Source organism: Podospora pseudopauciseta, chromosome 6, assembly GCF_035222475.1.
Source record: "Podospora pseudopauciseta strain CBS 411.78 chromosome 6, whole genome shotgun sequence".
NCBI classification, from domain to species: domain Eukaryota; kingdom Fungi; phylum Ascomycota; class Sordariomycetes; order Sordariales; family Podosporaceae; genus Podospora; species Podospora pseudopauciseta.
In genome coordinates this window covers 3,309,900-3,326,793 of record NC_085895.1, presented here as the reverse complement: position 1 = coordinate 3,326,793, position 16,894 = coordinate 3,309,900, and the positions used below count along the sequence as shown (strand labels likewise).

Genomic DNA, 16,894 nt, shown 5'->3' with positions numbered 1-16,894 from the left:
TGATCGACAGAGTGGCGTCAGACCCGGGCATCAAATTCGAGGGCCATCCAGACATCTACATTCTCCCCCGCGTTTCCCACACCAGCTCTCCAGGCATGAGCCGGGTACGACACCGTCCCATTCTTACGGTAAATTGTTCGTCCGTCGTTAAGCGTATGCCAGATCTTACCATGCTCCTCGAGGGGCATCAGCGCGCAGTAATCGAATGCCCCCTCGTTCAACTTCTCCTCAAGCTTCTTCACGTCCTCAAAGGACTTGCTGTAGTATTCCTTCCTGGGAGCCACCATCCCGCCCTGCTTAGCAGTACCAGAGACTTGTTCCTGTGGTGTTCCTTGAGACAGGCAAGTGTGAAGTTCCCTGAAAGCTTGATCGGTGTGATCATGAAGCCTAGCATCTACTTTTGGGCCTGGGATTACTGGTCAGCGTTCCCTATTTCCGCCGGTTGGACACGATAACATACCTGCAATCCAGAACTGCATATGCGCAACATGTTGCTTGGTCTCGAGGAAACGAAAGTGAAATCCTGTCAGATTGTAAAATTCCACGTTGGTGAACTCCTCTCCCCACCAGAGCTTCTCGACCTTGGAAAACTTCAGTTTCGGGGTCTCTAGTCCAAAGTTGCCGAGATCGAAAAGAGTCTGGACCTTGTCGTCGACGTCTGTTGCTTTCCGGTAAGTTTTGAATGTGTCGGTCGTGTCGGTCGGCGTCAGGCGGAGGATTATGGCGCCCGAGCATTGATCTGCTGTGAAAGTGTAAACTGATGGGCTGGCCGGTTCTTTCTTTGAGGGTTGTTGCTCAGGTCTGGGAGGTTTCAGCGACTCCTTGTCTGGGAATCGGTTGGTCCCGAAAGGTGTCCGTTTCACTTTCTGATCCTTCGCATCGGCCAGGCTCCCGTACAAAACCTTGATGCCCTCATTTGCCTCGGCTTTCACCTCTCGGCCGCTGGGGTGGACCTCGACGCTGATTTCAATGTCGGCGACTTCGATCAGGTCCTGTTTGATCAGGCCGGCGGGAGCGCGATTGCTGATGTTGACGGGGTCCGGAAGGTAAACCATGATCTCTTTCCCGGCGTCTGTCCGCGCGTCTTTTTCGGTCTCTTTTCCTGAAATCGTCTCCCATACCGTTCCAAAGATGGAGTTCGTCGGTCTCTGGCAACTGACGGAGATCGTTTGCAGGTCGTCCCTTGTTAGATTCTTGTAGAGTCTCATTGCCGGATGCAGTTCCTGGTAGTAATCTTTGACGCTATAGCTGATTGAGACGATATCGCGCTTTCCATTACCGTAAAAGTTTCTGGAGCAAATGTTAGTTAGGTAATACTGTGTGTGTTGTGCGCCGGCGGAGAAAGATACACTTACCCGACATCGCATCTTCCAGAGGATTCTACGATAGGATGCCATTTCGCGAAGACGCCATCTTCGAGGTGAATGGGCTTATAGCACAATATGCCCTCTCGAAGTGTTAGTTGACTTGTCATAGTACCAATATCGTGTCATGAGTGGACGCCGTACCTTGTTGGGATTGTTTCCTTTCTGGTTTTTGTTCTGGAGATCCTGTCAGGCTCCCAATTAGCATCGTCGTCGTTACATGATTTCGTGTTGTTTGTGCATGAACAGGATCAGTGAGGTGTACTTGCAGCCTTGAGTGACCCATCATCATTCCGATCGAGCGGCCCAAACATGCTAAGGAGGATCTCATCGACGCCGTCACCTATCGTTTGGTAAGCGGTGCTAAAGACATTATTCGAGGTGCAGTCATGGTAGCAACGAACCATCTATATCAGCGCATGTCACATAGTGACCAGGACCATCTCCCCAATGCTTCTGCTGCGTCGGTGTTCCGTAGGTGTCGAGAACATGGCGCTTCCACTTCGACCCTCGATGAGTTGGATCGTCGTGCTTGGTGTAGACACAGACTTTTGTGGAATGAAAGGGGTCGATGGTGGCGACATAGGCATACCGGTCACTGCCGACTCTACCAATGTCGGCGCCACCAGTGCCCCAGTGATCTCCCGACCCGGGAGTGGTGGAGTTGTCTTTCTGGTCTTCTCTCTTCGGTTCGCCCCTACCGATAAGCTCTTTCTTCCAACGGCCGTCTTCGTAATACAGTCTTGTGACGCCCTCTCTGGAAGAAACAAGGAGGGAATCTAAGCCAGATTGGCCGTCCAACCTATTTATGCAGTCCAGTTAGAACTTTGCATTGAATACTGAGTTGACCATTGATTGACGTACCTTTTGGCCGCGAGTTCGTGAATCACAGTGAAGTTCTGGTCGTCTACCACGTCACGCGGCCATTCCTTCCTATAGGGGACATGTTAGCCCTCACTGCTAGTACCATATTGTAGCTGCGAGACCAATGGAACTCACGCGGTCATTGGATCACTTGGGACCTGAAAACGAAGTATCGGTATAGGAGTGCGGCATGTGAAAACCAGGTTTCGGATCAGTTGAACGTCATGACATACCGTTTACGATGCCTTTAACACACCCTGACGCCTTACAGACGGTGTTATTCCATGCTCGTGCTATGGGTTGACGCAGTGTTATCATACATGTCCCATGATATCCACCTAGGAGGGGGAGGGGGCTTCTTTGACGTTACATTTTGGTGCTTGCAATAGTCATATCGTGGTACCATTATGTTGCCATTGTGGTGTAAGCTGTCTGACATCGTGGTGTAAGTCTGTTATCATCGCGTTGTAAGCAGAAGGGCATTGCCAGCACCGGACCTGCCGTCCGGGCGATGACGACGCAATGTCAAAGACTCCCCCTTCCCCTCCTAGGTATCTATGCTTCAAGCTTGACACAACGTAATATATTCGGATGTCAGAGACTGTGTGGGAATGTAGACTGTCCAGTTTCAGAAAAGTTAATAACGCGGCGACAACCACGAGACATAGCTTAGCTGTAGAAAATGGCGGAGATAGCGAGAGCTGCAAGGTACCTTAGATTTGTGTGACTTCATCTGAGATCCGAAGATAGATAGAGGTGTGATGCGAGAAGCTTATAACGGCCCCAACCAGTTATTGCAACTACTGTACGTAGCTGGTAACGACTCTACGAGTAATACACTAAGCTTGAAGAAGAGAGTAGAAGGAAGAGAAAGACATATACATTGTAGGCTCTTAACTAATTTAGGGCAAACACCCGGTCTCAATGTATATCTAAGGACGGTCTTTGATGATCTTTCATCCCGTTTAAAGCTAATGATGACGAATCTTCTACGAGATCGCTACATCAAAGGGAAGAGTTTCTTGGCGCAATAGATGCGGTCACTATTTCGCGGTCTTTCAAGCTTACCCTTCGATTTAATCATACAGTCGCAATTCAGACGGGATTATACATTGATCTGCCTCCCCAGGACTCACTGAGCAGTTCGGCTTCATTCGGAGCTCGAGCCCGAACACATACCATTCTCTTGACGATCGAAAATTTGGGTATATATGCATTGTGACCAAGCCAGCTGCTGTTTCCGTTTGTGGCAACAGCAAAAGTGAGAAAGAACCGGCTGTGTTGACTTCCTATCATTCTTTGATCCCAATATGGGCGAGAAGGATCACTACCAGTACGATGCTCTAAGTAAGTACTTACCATTCACCGCTGCGCTGAATGTGTATCGTGGAGTCCAGACTGACAAGCTTCTGCTTCAGTTGTGGGCTCCGGCCCCCTTGGTGCCACGTTTGCCAAGATCCTAGTGAATGATGGGCACACGGTGCTCATGGTCGAGGCTGGCGCAGAGTACGGCCCTTGTTGTAATTTCCCGCTGACAGTTCCAACCTTATACCTTAAACAGGGAGAGTAAAAAACGCGGAGAGCACAAGAAGAATGCTGTACGCTTTCAAAAAGATATTGACTCCTTTGTCCAGTGAGCATATTTACCTACTTTGGGAGTCCAGTTTGCGCCAGTCAGCTAACAGTCTCCCTATTAGCGTCATCAAAGTAGGCATTGGCAGATCGAGTACACAGCAGATAGCCTAGGCTAATGGTTTGATGCTCCTGATAAAGGGAAGTTTGCAACTAACTTCGGTGCCAACCGATGAATCGATAGTCCCTACTCTACCTCCAGTGTGTTGGTCAGGGTGAGCAAATCTAACTACATTCACCACCATTAGGTAGTGCACTCGGGGAAGCTAACAGCAGCAAACAGAGAAGGAAAACAAGTGCAACATGGCCAGAATCCTTATCAGGACCCTGCCTTAAACCTTGGCCTCAATGCTGTGGCCAGGAATGTAGGGGGCATGTCAACCCAGTATGTGGTGACCCTAGTCATGCTGGCCTTTCTGGTTGGCATCTGTCGCCCAGCTTAGCATCTCCTGGGGAAAAGTCATTTCTAACCACTCGCTGACCGCGTTGATTTAGCTGGACTTGTTCAACTCCCCGACAGCATCTAAGGGAACGTTCTCCACTTCTCCAGAACGAATGGGAGAGGCTGTATAGCGAAGCAGAGAAGCTGATTGAAACACATACCGACGTCCTTGAGGGTTCAATCCGCCAAGACATGGTCAAGCAGATCCTGAATGATCATTTCGAAGGAGAAAAAGACAAGAATGGAGACCAGAAACCCGCGGCATTCGCACTCCCTCTTGCGGCCAAGCGAGAGGGCTCTGAGTTTATCACCTGGTCTTCGTCGTATACAGTCCTTGAGAAGATTAAGCCCGAGTTCAGCAAAAAGCTCGAGTTGAGAAGTGAGTGGCTCTGCGAGAAGCTCACCATCATCAAGAACACAAAGGATGCCAGTGAAGATGCAGGGATCGTGGAGAATGCCAAGGTCCGCTCGCTACTGACCAACCAGCTGGACGAAGTGAAAGCCAGGGTATACATCATTTGCGGTGGACCTATACTCACTCCACAGTTGCTATTCAATTCGGGGTTTTGGACGGGCGAGACTACTACTAAGACCAAGACATGGACCAAGGTTGGCCCCAACTCCGTATCTCATTGTGTCGAGAGGCTTAGCGACAAGGAGGTAGTAGAACCCTTCCTCGAGCTTCCAGCTCTGGTATGTACTCCAAGTTGTCTATGTGCTCGATTATCGTTTGTCAGTCTGGTGCTGATCAGTTATGATTTCATGTCATAGGGTCACTACCTCACCGAGCAAACCATGTGCTTTTGCCAAGTTGTTCTGGATAGGCGCTGGATCAAGGCAGTCTACGGCGCTCACCCATACCCAAAGGATGACCCGAAAAACGACGGTTGGGACTCGCTCAGGAAGGAAAAATGGGATGAGAAGATCAAGAAGCATTTGGAGACTCTAAAAGGCTGTTACCCTCAGGATAAGTTACCATTTCCTTTTAATGATCGGGATCCTCAAGTCACGCTCCCCGTTTCCGAGAAACAACCGTGGCACACCCAGATACATCGGGATGCCTTCTCTTACGGCGCAGTGCCCCCGAACATCGACAAGCGGACCATTGTGGATTTGCGCTTCTTTGGCCCAGTGGAACCAACAAAGGACAATTGCGTCAAGTTTACAACAAAGGTCAAGGATGCCTACGGGATGCCGCAACCTACCTTCTTCTACCGCCTCGGCGACGCAGACCGGGAACTTACTCATCAGATGATGAAGCATATGGAAGAGGTTGCTGGGGTTCTAGGTGGCTATCTCCCTGGCTCGGAGCCGCAGTTCATGGAAAATGGCCTAGCGCTCCACGTTTGCGGCACCACCAGGGCCGGAGAGAAAAAGGACGATTCATGCTGCAACAAGTTCTCCCAGATCCATGGTGTCAACAACCTCTTCGTGGGGGGCCTGAATTTCATCCCCGGCAAGAACGCATCGAATCCCACTTTGACAGCGATGTGTTTTGCTATCAAAGCGGCCCAGGATATCTCGCTTCGTCTGGGAGCCGAGAAGAAGGAGAGGGAAAAGGAGGAGGGCGAGGAGGAAGAGAGCGAAGAGGAGGAGGGGAAGGTGGAGTAGAGGAAGGAGGAGTAGAGGAAGGAGGAGGAGAGGAAGGAGAAGGAGATGCTGCTGAAGAAGACCAAAAAGAAGACCACTCAAATTGGTGGTGTTGATGGTGCTGACGGTGTGTAGCTGAACCTTGGGGAGATCAGGTGGGTCGTTAACCTGCAGTCTTGCGGTGGACGATCGCCCGGGTTGTGGTTACTGGTAGTAATGGCGTGGTATGCTGGCTGGAGCGCGTTCGGGCCTCTCAGCTGGTTTTTTCTTTTCATTTGTCGCCTGCTGAAGATTGAAGGAACCCTGGGCAATTATCGTGAGGAGATCAAAAGTGCGCACATGCATATAATAATAGTAGTACATCTCACCACTCTGGTTCTCAAGTTGTCACGCACAGCAGCGTCCCATGGCACCGCCCAGAAAGAATGTAACTCAACGTTGACTTTGTCGTCCAATTCCCTGTCCGCCCAAAACTTGAGCCAAACCGATACCAGGTCGAAACGACGGCTACTACTGAATCGCATTAATCCCAGGCTGGCAGAGAGTCTTAATTAGGCAATTGATAGGCGGGCATGACACAATTGATACGGGGGACCTATATATAGACGTTAAATATTAGTTTAACTACTACCTATGTTATTGTTCGACTATATTAACGTTTGCATTAATACGAATATCGGGCGTATCTAAATATCTACGGCTACTATGGAAAGTCTAAATCAGCTAAGTACTCCGGTAAATTATTCATATAATTTAGGATAAGACTACCGCCGGACTACTCATCATAACTAGAACGTACTATAGTTACCAGCGGAATATCGTGTAAGCGCTTCTGCTATATAAGGGCGTGGCCAAAGGGCTAGAGTCGGGCGTGGACACGTCAACTATTGAAATGGTTAGGAGTTTGTCAACTGTTAGCATATTTCTTGGTTCGTACCACTTGCTTCGGAACCGTGACTTGTTCTCGATCTTATGACAGGTGAAAGCGTGACCAAGAAGTTGACAAGCGTTCTTGGCGTTAAGTTGTGAGGCACAGAGGGCAATCCGCCAGTCTGGGACGAAATAAAGGTGTAGTCAAAAGCGATGTCATTGGTGATGCCTATGAAAAGGGAAGGAAAAGGGCGTGGCTCAGCCTGAAAGACGAAGAGCAAGACAGTGGGTCAGTGCCCGCACCCCACAGCCAGTCTTCAGCAGTTGCCAACAGCTGAGCTCCATGATGGTAGGTGTAATTGAGTGACAACCACGACAAAAGCGATCTTTGGAACTTGTTAAGTATTTATTTAATCTTTCCCCAAATCATATTCCTAAGGAATACAAGAACTTATATCATAGACTCCAGAAGACAGTCGCTTCGATGAATATGCTTGATCAACGCCACCCTGTCACCCCACCAATTATCTCTTAACCCCAGCTATCCACAGATGTTTCAAAATATCATCAGCAGTGATTCGCCTTTTTAGGTCGTAATCAGAAGTCCTCATCAGCAAATCCAAAAACTGCGACGCCTCAGCAGGCACCCAACCAGGCAACTCCAGCACCTTCATCTCAGACGAGATGCACCTCACAATCCGCTTCATCTCCAAGTACTTCACCCCCCTCGGCGCGTACGAGCGCAACGTCCACATCCCCGTCAACTGCCACTGGCCGCTTCACCAGGTTCGAGACCAACGCCAAGAAGCGCGGAAAGGACTAGCCCTACGGAAACCTGGCCCAGGAGAAGACGCCCACTTACTCCCACCTGACCGAGAACCCCTTTCCCAAGACCATGCGTCAGCAGGGCTTCAACCGCCAGTCCCGCTAGACCACTCCCACAAAGAACAGCTGGCCTGGTACTCGCTCCGCTCGCCCTGGTATACCCACCAGCCGCCCCGCTCCTTCTACTACCTCCAGCCGTCCCGGCACCCCCAGCTCGCGTCCTAGTTCCTCCAGCGGGCTTCGCTGCTAAATGTCGGGGTGTCAATCTGATAGTTAGTGTAGCGTCGCGTTGCTTGGCTTCATCATCGGTTTGGCTTGATGGGTAGTTTGGTTATTGGGGTTTAGAGAACTGGTTAGGTAGTTGGTTGGTGTATCTGAGAAGCTTTTTGGGTATGGCGGGCTAGCTCTGCTCTCATTAGTGTTAGAGACTTTTGTCCTGGAGATAATATATTGACAATTTGCGTCTCATGAGCTGTTCCTGGTTCTTTAGTATTTGACAGTCTGTTGGGTGATAGTGACGACAATCTTGTCCGATGTATCTTAGGCGCGTACAGCAGAGGACAAAATACCCAACCGACTCAGTTCTGAGCTCACTACTCCCGGCTCACTGGGAAAGAGCTACTCAACGGTGAGTGAGCCAGGAATAGAAGGGAAGCTCCACATCTAAACCCCCCATAAGGAAAGAGCCTTCCATATTCCACCTCCTCAGGCAAGTGGGAAACGCTCAATTTTTGAGACACTCGTCTTTTTAAGCCCCTAACTGATTCCTCAGACTAGGTACTTAAGCCAGTGGAAAAAGATGAGCTTATTATTACCGGTAGTCACCAAGTTGGTTTACGCAGCTAAGATCCAAGTGGTGTGGCTGAAGAAAGCCTGTCCATCACACAAAGACAACAGACATAGTCCTAGAAGATTGCCAACGGAAGTCGGTTACAGCAGCTTTCAAGGGTCACTCGTCGTTTTTTGGGATAGGTAGGTGTATTCAAGCCTTTTGCCGTATCTTGGAAGTCTTTTCTTCGCATTATCTGCTCGTCCTCAATCCTTTGTATGTATCCAACCCCAAACCCAACATCCCTTCACTCCTCCTCCAACCTATGATAACGCCTGAAGTTCACCGCCTCGGAGGGTCGAATTCGAGTTACTATGACGAGGTCAGCGTCTGGCCCTTTGGAGCAATTGGCCATGGGGTTCAGCCATACAATTCCTGTGTGATAACAATCAGCCAACCGTTCTGGTGTCGTGATGATATGCTCGGGGCGGCCTGAATGCCACCAGTGTTGGTTGGGAGGATGTTTTGTCAAAAGAGAACAATTCCAAAAAATGCCTTTCGGACAATCTGCTGCAAGTGGCGCGGTAGGTTTGTGGCTTCCAGCTTCCGAACGCCACACTCCAAAATATACCAAAAACGTCTTGACAAACAGCTGCCACTCTGCATTATTCATATTTCCTTCAACACAAGCCACATCAACTATCCCTCTACCTTGCTACCCCTTCCTCCACCTCCGCCGTCGTCGGAGGCAACCTCATCCCGTCCCTCTCCCACCGTCCCTCATCCCTCACCTCCCTCATCTCAACCCCCCCCTCCGGCTCCACCAACCCCCCCACCCTCCTCCACTCCCAAACCCCCATATCCATCCCCATCTGCACAACAACCTTCACCCCCTCCTCCGGCCTCCTCCCCATCTCTCCAGCCCCATTCCACTTCCTCACAAACCCCTCCGCCTCCCTCTCCACCGCCTTCCAACCCTCCGTCCCAAGCGTCTCATATGCCATCGGCGTCCCAGCAAACTCACCCCCACAACCTTTTGGAGGAATCGCCACAAAAAACAACATCTTCATCTCTGGCACCTTCTTCCCTTCTGGGTCATGCTTCAAAACCATAAAAAACATCGTGTCCTCACACGGAATGACAGTCTCATCATCTACCCTGATCCCCTCCCCGGCGTCAGTCGGTATCGGCCCCATGGGAGTGATGAGGTTGTTTTCCTCGGGTGGGTAATTCGCCTCCAAGAAGGTCGTGGGCGCCGAGAAGGCGACGTGGCGCTGCATGGCGATGTATTCTGGGTTGGAGGCGTTGGCGCGCGCGCGGGCCATGACGTGGGCTTTGACTGCCGCGAAGGTTTCCTCGTCTGGGAACGGATTCGGGCTTGTGAGGGTTGTGGTTTGAGCTCTGGGGGTTTTGCGCTTGCGGCCGAGGAGTTTACGGAGGAGACCCATGGTCGCGGATGTTAATGTGGTGTTTTTGAGTTTCGGTGAGATTAGATGTGTGTAAGATAAGAAGAAGCCTAATTGGCTGGTTGATGGCTGACTGCTGCTGCTAATAGTAATGGTGCATGAGGGTGAGACTTTCTTTGCCATGACTGCGGATAATGGCGTATATGTACACATTTCCGAGCACGAAGATCTCACGATATTCTCTCAAAACTATGGTCTGGTCCTCGGTGCTTGACTCAACGGCGGATACAAAAGGTCCTCAGTGTTGCACGCCGGAGCAAATGAGGTTAGCGGGATCCAAATTGGGAAGTTCAGTGCCGTGTTATTGGGACGATGGCGGGTCAGCCACTGGTAGCGTTCAATGACAGTGGGCCCCATCGGCTGTCCTCAGGCATCGCGATCCCACCTCAGGAACCAACAAGCCATCCTCGGGATAGAGTCAGTGTGGCTGTGGAGCGGCGAAGGGATATTGCTTGTGTAACGGACACCATGTTGGAAAGGAATCTGGAAAGGGCACGGAAGGACACCAATAAGACATAGATCGTGAAATCCCACAGAGAAGGGCTTGGCGTCAGTGACCCTAACCCTTGATTGCCTGGCAACATCACCGCCATGTTCATCACGTCCGCCATTGATCACCCTCATACTTCTGTAAATATATCCCTCAATTCTTTCTACATTCGTTTCACCACAAGGTACCTCCACAATTCCCCAATACCCACATCTACCTCCCCCCCTTCCTCTTCGAAGTATCCGACCCCAAATAGTCAATCGGATTCCTGCACAGCGGGCAAGTATTCTTCCCGCTGTTATGGAACCACTTGTACAAACAATACCGATGAAAGTAGTGATTGCACGTCCCGCACTTCTTGTCCGGCAAGCTCTTGTCCTGCGCCACGATCGAGTAGCAAATCGCGCACTCCTCCTGGTCCTTCACCGCAAGCGAGATATTTCGCCGGAACGCCATCAATCCATCCACCAAGCTACAGTTGCCAAACATAATGACAGCTTTGATGCCCTTCAACCAAGACTGCCACTTGTCCTCCTTGATAGCCACGCGCTTGACGCTCATGACATCGACAGGCTCCAACGGGTACGACTGAGGCACGACGATCTGGATCGTGCCAAAGTCGTCATCCACCGGGTACGAGGCAGTGATCTCTCGGACAGGCTTGTTAACCTTGATCTCGAGGGCTTCCGCATCTGTCCCCCCTTCGAGGTCGCCTTGGTTGGCAGACCACTCAGTCACTTCATCCAACAGGTCGGAAATGATCAACGGCGAGAAGAACCGACCCATCCACGACTGAATCGCGACCTTGGTCTGCTTGGAAGAGCAGTCAAGATACCATGACTTGAACAGACCAGGAACATACTTCAGGATCAGGTAGAACAGGTGGATGAGTAACCAGTTCATATCACGCTCAGCAGGTTCTGAGTCAGCCAAGTCGATGCTGTAGGAGCGGACATGCTCGGGCGTGAAGCCTTCTTTGTCCAGGTCAATGGCCCTGGCCAGAGCATGACCAAGGACGTCGGCCAAGAAGCCCAGTAGTGGACTGATAAGATCATCCTTCTTGAGATTCTCGGTGTAGTCGCTGCGAACCCGGTATGAAGCCTTGCTGTACGCATCAAAGACTAGATGCCATGTTAGAAGGTAAGATCGGACTGGAGCTGGAAACTGGTAAAGCTCTTCATCCGTATAGTCATCGGGGCTCGGTGCGTTGAGGAGCAGCGACAGAAGCTCAGCGGGAAGATTGGCAGCTAGTGGATGATTAGCAAATGCATTGCACACTAAGAAGGGCAGCCGACTCACGCTTCTTCTCAATGATGACATTAACGCTGATTTCTTCCTGGGCTGCGGGGATAGTCCGATGGAGAAGGCCAAACGCCGCCTTTTGGATATCTCTAGACGGTGACGCAACTGCCTGGTAAACGTCGGATAGTTCGCCAAGCTTGACGTTGGGGATCTTCGAAACCGTCCGCGATAAGAGTGCATCAACAAGCTGACTAGGCAGTGTGGCTGGCGCATCGTGCGGTACACTCAGGAGGGCGATCAGGGCCTCGGATTCGGCCCTTTTATTTTCTGCAAGTGCATCGTCAAGGTCATCGTTGACCTCCTCAGCCGATTTTAGCGCTTGCATCAGCTTGAGCGATGCGTAGATGTACGGGAGGCGATTGCTGGTATCATCGCGCGCAGCCTGACCCCACAGCCAAAGACAGTACTGAATTGACTTCTCCCAAAATGGTCCGTAAACCTCCTTGACATTGGGGAAGATCTTAGTTATGGCTTTGCAGGTCTCAGCCGCCAGCCTGTAGTCCATCTCCTCTGGGGAGTCGGTCCACTTGGTCACCTGCTGCAACACGAGAACCTGTTTGCGTGGCTCCACTGGTATTTGACTCTCATCATAGACAGCCAGGCAAAGATTCAGCAAGACCAGCGATGGAAGTGTGCGGGGAGATCCAATGGAGTATCCTGGGATCTCACTGAACAGGCGAGCACAGAGTGTGCTGATGGTCTTGGAAGAAGCCAATGCATCATTCAGACCGACAAGTATAGCGGCTGCAACAAACGTCGAGTCAGGTGTGACGCGGGTAAGGCCGAGTTTGGTCAGCCATTCCTCCAACTTAGCCAAAGGTCCATGAGCCTTGACCAGTGCTTGAAGGAGAGCAGCGAGAGCCTTGGCAGTGTAAAAGGCAGCAGCATTGAAGCCCCGGACTGTCTGGAGCATGAAGTTCACAAGTCGTTCTACCAGGCTGTCTCCTGACATGTCAAGGTCTCGCCAGTTCACAGATGCAGCAACAATGTTGCTGACCTCATTTGAGGCAAGTTCTGTGTACTCTAGAATCTCGTCATCGGTATCTTGACCACGGATGTTCCTCCATAGCCGGTTTTCCTCCGACAGTGCGAGCTGATCGGCCGCGAGCATGTTAGTCACGCAGAGGAGATAGATCAGTTCCAGCTGAAACTCCAGAGGCAAAGACGAGAGCTCGACACCGGATGATAGCAACTTCGCCGTGAAAAGTGCCATTCTTGCAGGGGAAGAACGGCCTTTGCTGTCGCGACCTGGTGACGGCTTGTTCGTACTTTCGCTGCCCTGGACAAGGAAGTACGATCCATCCATACTGCTAGTCAACGACAAAGACGGATTGGGGGTGTTGAGGAACCAGGAGAGCTCGGTTTGCCAGGCCACAGTACTTGGAAAAACATCCTCGGCCGGAAGGACCTTGGACTGGACAGCGGCAACCGCTTGAGCAACCAATGTGTCGATGCTAGACATGTTAGCTACAGTGATCCCAACGCCAAGATAAGAAACAGATACATACTCAAGAGATGCAGGACCTGCTTCATGGAGCTGGCTGGCGAGGATTCTGAAAAGTGGTGGAGACTCTGTTGGCCGATGCTGTAGCAACTGGAACAATCCTTTGGCCTTCTCGGCGATAGGTGTATCGGAAATCTCGGTGAGGGCAAGCAAAGTAGTGATGAGGCGCACCGATAGATCGTCGTCAATGATGGAGCTCTCAGGCGCATGTGTAAGGACCAAGTCTAGGGCCTGAAGTGCAGGTGCACGGGACGATGGCTCCTCCAAAAGGCCGATTACGGTGGTAGTAATTGTTTTGATGGACTCGACTGTCAAAGTATTGAAGTCCAAAGAGGTTTCTGCTAGCTGGGCCCAAGGAGCACCCAAATCATCAGATTTTGCAAACTCTGACCACACTGAGATGAGGAACTGCTGGGCTTGAGGGAGGTCCTGGACAAACTTGAACGTGGAGGGTATCGAGACCAAAGTTTTGACTGCCGAAATGCTTGCTCCGCGATCCGATATCTGGGTAGAAGCCGCAAAAAGCAGGCCCCAAATTTCTTCAAGACGATCGCCGGCTGTTTCATGGAGGTCGGAAATGATGTAAGGCAGTGAAGGGGTGGTGACCAAAGTTCGCGCATGCTCGTTTCCGTTCGCTGGGAAGATCATGGATGTCGTGTCGATGCCACGGTAAATGTCAGGGCAATGTCGATATGCCGACTGCAAGATGGCGGCACACCCAAAGGGCTTGAAGTTTCGCCTGAGCAGCAAATCCAAAGCGCTTTGTATGATCCTGGTCGACGAAGACACGGCAAGGTCATGGAGGGATGCAGCTTTGGAAAACCTGGAGAGTACAGAAAACCATCGTTCCCCTTCCGCTGCTACTGCAAGCTGAGAGGCTTGGTACCGTTCTGAGACCTCAGGCAGGGAGTTCGATACTCTCGAGAGGAACTCGTCGACAATATTTTGCCACTGTAATTCCACGGTCTGGCGGACTTCACTACCGGGGTGCCGAACCAAAGCTTGCCAAAGCTGAACAAGAATGTCAGGCTGTTGTGGAGATGGTGTAGAGACTTCAGGATTTGGGTGCAAGAACTGTCGCGTGAGAGACGAGACGTTGTCCTTCACAAACTCGGCGTTCGGTACAAGTGCTGGTAGGTAAAGTTCGACAGCGTGTGCATACATGTCAAACGCCTGTTGGCGACCAGAACGGGTTTCCAGCCGATCAAATATTCCCTTTCTAATGGAGCCCAGAAGCGCGGACACGATGTCCAACGACGGTGACGGGAACTTGTCTGTCAGCACCGACAGGAGCTGGCTTGAAGCGCGCCAGTACTCATCAGATCCACCTTGTGAACCACGGGAGACAAACTTCTCCAGCCTCTGAACGGGGTGTTGCTGTGTGCCCCATACTTGGGAATATTGGCGGGTCAAAGCTGTCAGCGCCTTGAGAAAGTCTGTTGCAGACCCAGATTGGTTGCCTTTGAAGCTGTCTGCGATCAACGCCCGTCCCAACTGTTGCAGTCTTCGTTTCAAGAGCTCAGGGGCTATGTCCAGGATTGATCGAATTAAATGATAGAATGACCGCCGTACAAATGGATCTTCCGCTTTGGCCAAAAACCAGAGCGCATCGAGCTCTAGGTACACCGCAATGCCATCCTTCAGAGCATCAAGTTCTCCTTTTGCCAACAGATTCAGTGTCAAGCAAACACTTGCGCCAACTACTCGGTAGTACTTGGCATCAGAGTCTTGTTTGGTTGTCGAGCGTTCATCACTGAGCGACGTGGGCGTTTCCTTCAAAGAAGTCGTCGCATAGTCCAGGGCTCGGACTTGAACAGACTTCCAAAAAGCCACCTCTTTCTCTTTTGTTTGTAGAAATGAAGCAAGCCCCTCGCTCGCGGCTTTGGAGACGCGCCTGTCTCTGTCAAATGTCCCAGCCAGCCAAGGTCCTACGAACAGTGGAAGGTGTTTCGCAATGCGCTTCTTTGCGGAGTTGAGCAGCTGGATCAGGACTTGGTGGGAAAGCTCGCGTACTCGTGCAGAGTCATCGATGGATAGCCGAGGGTAGAGTTGGACCTGTGTAAGTTATAGTTAGACATTGCAAAACACAGGAGGCAAGTGGGGGCTAGGACTGACAAATGCTTGTATTACTGACTCCTCTGGGCCATTGGTGTCAGAGGACCGGTTTTGCTCATGTGCTAGGATGTCTTGCAACGCCTTCTCTTTGGTGGCGCTTGCCTTCTTCAACAGGCTCTTGAAGGACACAACTACCTCTAATGGGATTTCCGAGAAGTCGGGTGGAGGTGTAAGATAGGACAGTGTTGGCGAAGTTGATGCGACCCCTCCAAATCCCCCAAAGCCAGCTTTTGGTGTACCCAGTCCCATGGTTGAGAGACTCAATCGTACTTTGGTGGTTCAAGTACTGAGATAGGATAATTCAACAGATCGTGCGTGCGTGGAGTCTCGCTTTATGGTGTCGACGGTTGTTGTGGATGGGGGCGTTGGAAATATGGTCGAAGCTCGCCGATTGAGTCACTGGGAAGTTCGAACTGCAAAAGAGGGGCAGTTTTGCTTGGGGCGAATGCAATTGGAGGTAGATTGGCGGCGGAACTAAAGATATTATTTGTCGCTGTTGAATCTATGGTCCTCCAGACAAAGTGTTCTTTTCGCGTCGCGTCACCTTCTCCAGCCTTCTCCAGCGTCCATCAAACCTGTCGCAAACTGACGTTGGTGGTTAGTGGGGTACCAGAGCTGTCATCAAGCTTCACGTGATGCGGGGCATAAATCTCACCGTGGCTTCCTCCTCACCGAGCTCACCGATGTGGGTCTGTTCCAACACCTCTCATTACCAACCATCCATCACGCTCTTATTGAACTTTTTCCATTGTCAATGACATTGTTGATATCGCGATGCGGAGAAACCGACTTGTCAAAACTTCTTAACACCCTTTATTCCTAACAGCTCGAGTCTGGTATCATACAATGTTGCTCATCCATACTACACAGGAACCTTGAACTGGTTTTTTAACGAGTCAGCAGGACATCGTCGCTCCAACGGCTGTCGCTGTTTTTGTCAAGAAGCCTGGTCAGCTATCTGACTGGACCAAAACGGTGCCCGTCCATTCTTCGTGCAATGGATTTCTCCTGAATAATTCTCGTCGTTTTCACGATGCATCAAGCCGGCAGTTCATGGTGGAGTACCCGCTAGCTCCCACTGAATCCGGGGTCGTTGTTAGAAATGACGTCGTGGTGGGGCTTATGACTGCGGGGTTTGCATTAAGCGGTGGAGCCATCATCGCGAACGAGGAAGTGGAGAGGATGATCCTCGTACCATATTTTGAGATTCGCATTCTTGCAATTCGAGCGATATCGTTTTTTGCAGAAGCCAAGTTTTTAATTCCTCATCCTCCAGCCCAGTCCAGTGTTCAAACAACAACCGAAGACTTCCTATGCCCGGTGCTCGGCTTACATTGACCCATAGCACATCTGAACAATTTCCTGATAACGTGGCTTATTGCCTAAACCATCAGCCGCCTCGATATTGTGTGAGCATATGGTCGAAAGAGGAAACTCCAGAGACGCCCATCTCTTGGATTCTGCAGGTAGGGACCCATTCATGCAGGAAGGGCCCAAGTATTCAGCAAGTAACAGCGAGAGTTCCAACGTGCTTCCGTGAGGTCCGCTATCGTTTCAGGCTTATCAGACTCCCCCGCACCCGACGGGCTCACGTCAGTGGCTCCCTCCCACGGCAAGGGTCCACTCTTGCCCGCCGCAGGAACTCTGGGTGAGATGGCCAG

The 16,894-nt window shown here is 51.0% G+C and overlaps 5 protein-coding genes across 5 annotated transcripts; 2 read left to right on the top strand and 3 right to left on the bottom strand.

The window, feature by feature from the left end:
* Nucleotides 1-17: 17 nt before the first annotated feature.
* Nucleotides 18-2,411, bottom strand: QC763_0098000 (uncharacterized protein; the record flags this gene model as incomplete). Its single annotated transcript, XM_062906353.1, has 7 exons — nucleotides 2,364-2,411; nucleotides 2,229-2,297; nucleotides 1,769-2,166; nucleotides 1,630-1,707; nucleotides 1,356-1,449; nucleotides 461-1,290; nucleotides 18-406 (listed from the first exon to the last, which is right to left on the bottom strand). The coding sequence occupies exons 1-7, from the start codon at nucleotides 2,369-2,371 to the stop codon at nucleotides 18-20; spliced, it is 1,866 nt and encodes a 621-aa protein (XP_062763350.1). The 5' UTR covers nucleotides 2,372-2,411.
* Nucleotides 2,412-3,538: 1,127 nt separating this feature from the next.
* On the top strand, nucleotides 3,539-5,913 carry QC763_608060 (uncharacterized protein; the record flags this gene model as incomplete). The annotated part of the gene is made up of 7 exons (XM_062914642.1): nucleotides 3,539-3,575; nucleotides 3,635-3,734; nucleotides 3,790-3,861; nucleotides 3,992-4,040; nucleotides 4,109-4,245; nucleotides 4,356-4,995; nucleotides 5,074-5,913. 7 exons carry the CDS (start codon nucleotides 3,539-3,541, stop codon nucleotides 5,911-5,913), a joined length of 1,875 nt encoding a protein of 624 aa, XP_062763349.1.
* A 1,533-nt stretch (nucleotides 5,914-7,446) lies between these two features.
* On the top strand, nucleotides 7,447-7,812 carry QC763_608047 (uncharacterized protein; the record flags this gene model as incomplete). The annotated part of the gene is made up of 1 exon (XM_062914641.1): nucleotides 7,447-7,812. One exon carries the CDS (start codon nucleotides 7,447-7,449, stop codon nucleotides 7,810-7,812), a length of 366 nt encoding a protein of 121 aa, XP_062763348.1.
* A 1,251-nt stretch (nucleotides 7,813-9,063) lies between these two features.
* QC763_608045 (uncharacterized protein) lies at nucleotides 9,064-9,975 on the bottom strand (the record flags this gene model as incomplete). The annotated part of the gene is made up of 1 exon (XM_062914640.1): nucleotides 9,064-9,975. One exon carries the CDS (start codon nucleotides 9,973-9,975, stop codon nucleotides 9,064-9,066), a length of 912 nt encoding a protein of 303 aa, XP_062763347.1.
* Nucleotides 9,976-10,409: 434 nt separating this feature from the next.
* Nucleotides 10,410-16,521, bottom strand: QC763_608040 (uncharacterized protein). The gene is given in 5 exon segments (XM_062914639.1): nucleotides 10,410-11,559; nucleotides 11,612-13,068; nucleotides 13,123-15,173; nucleotides 15,234-16,221; nucleotides 16,239-16,521. 4 exon segments carry the CDS (start codon nucleotides 15,480-15,482, stop codon nucleotides 10,526-10,528), a joined length of 4,791 nt encoding a protein of 1,596 aa, XP_062763346.1. The 5' UTR covers nucleotides 15,483-16,221; nucleotides 16,239-16,521; the 3' UTR covers nucleotides 10,410-10,525.
* Between the last annotated feature and the right edge of the window lie 373 nt (nucleotides 16,522-16,894).

What these genes read in the sequence shown, in the direction of transcription:
- QC763_608040 (XM_062914639.1), bottom strand. Translation starts at nt 15,482, where the DNA reads ATGGGACTGGGTACACCAAAAGCTGGCTTTGGGGGATTTGGAGGGGTC. An exon ending in GCAGGTCCTGCATCTCTTGA is followed by an intron (nt 13,069 to 13,122) that starts GTATGTATCTGT and finishes TAACATGTCTAG; the next exon opens with CATCGACACATTGGTTGCTC. An exon ending in TGTCATCATTGAGAAGAAGC is followed by an intron (nt 11,560 to 11,611) that starts GTGAGTCGGCTG and finishes ATCATCCACTAG; the next exon opens with CTGCCAATCTTCCCGCTGAG.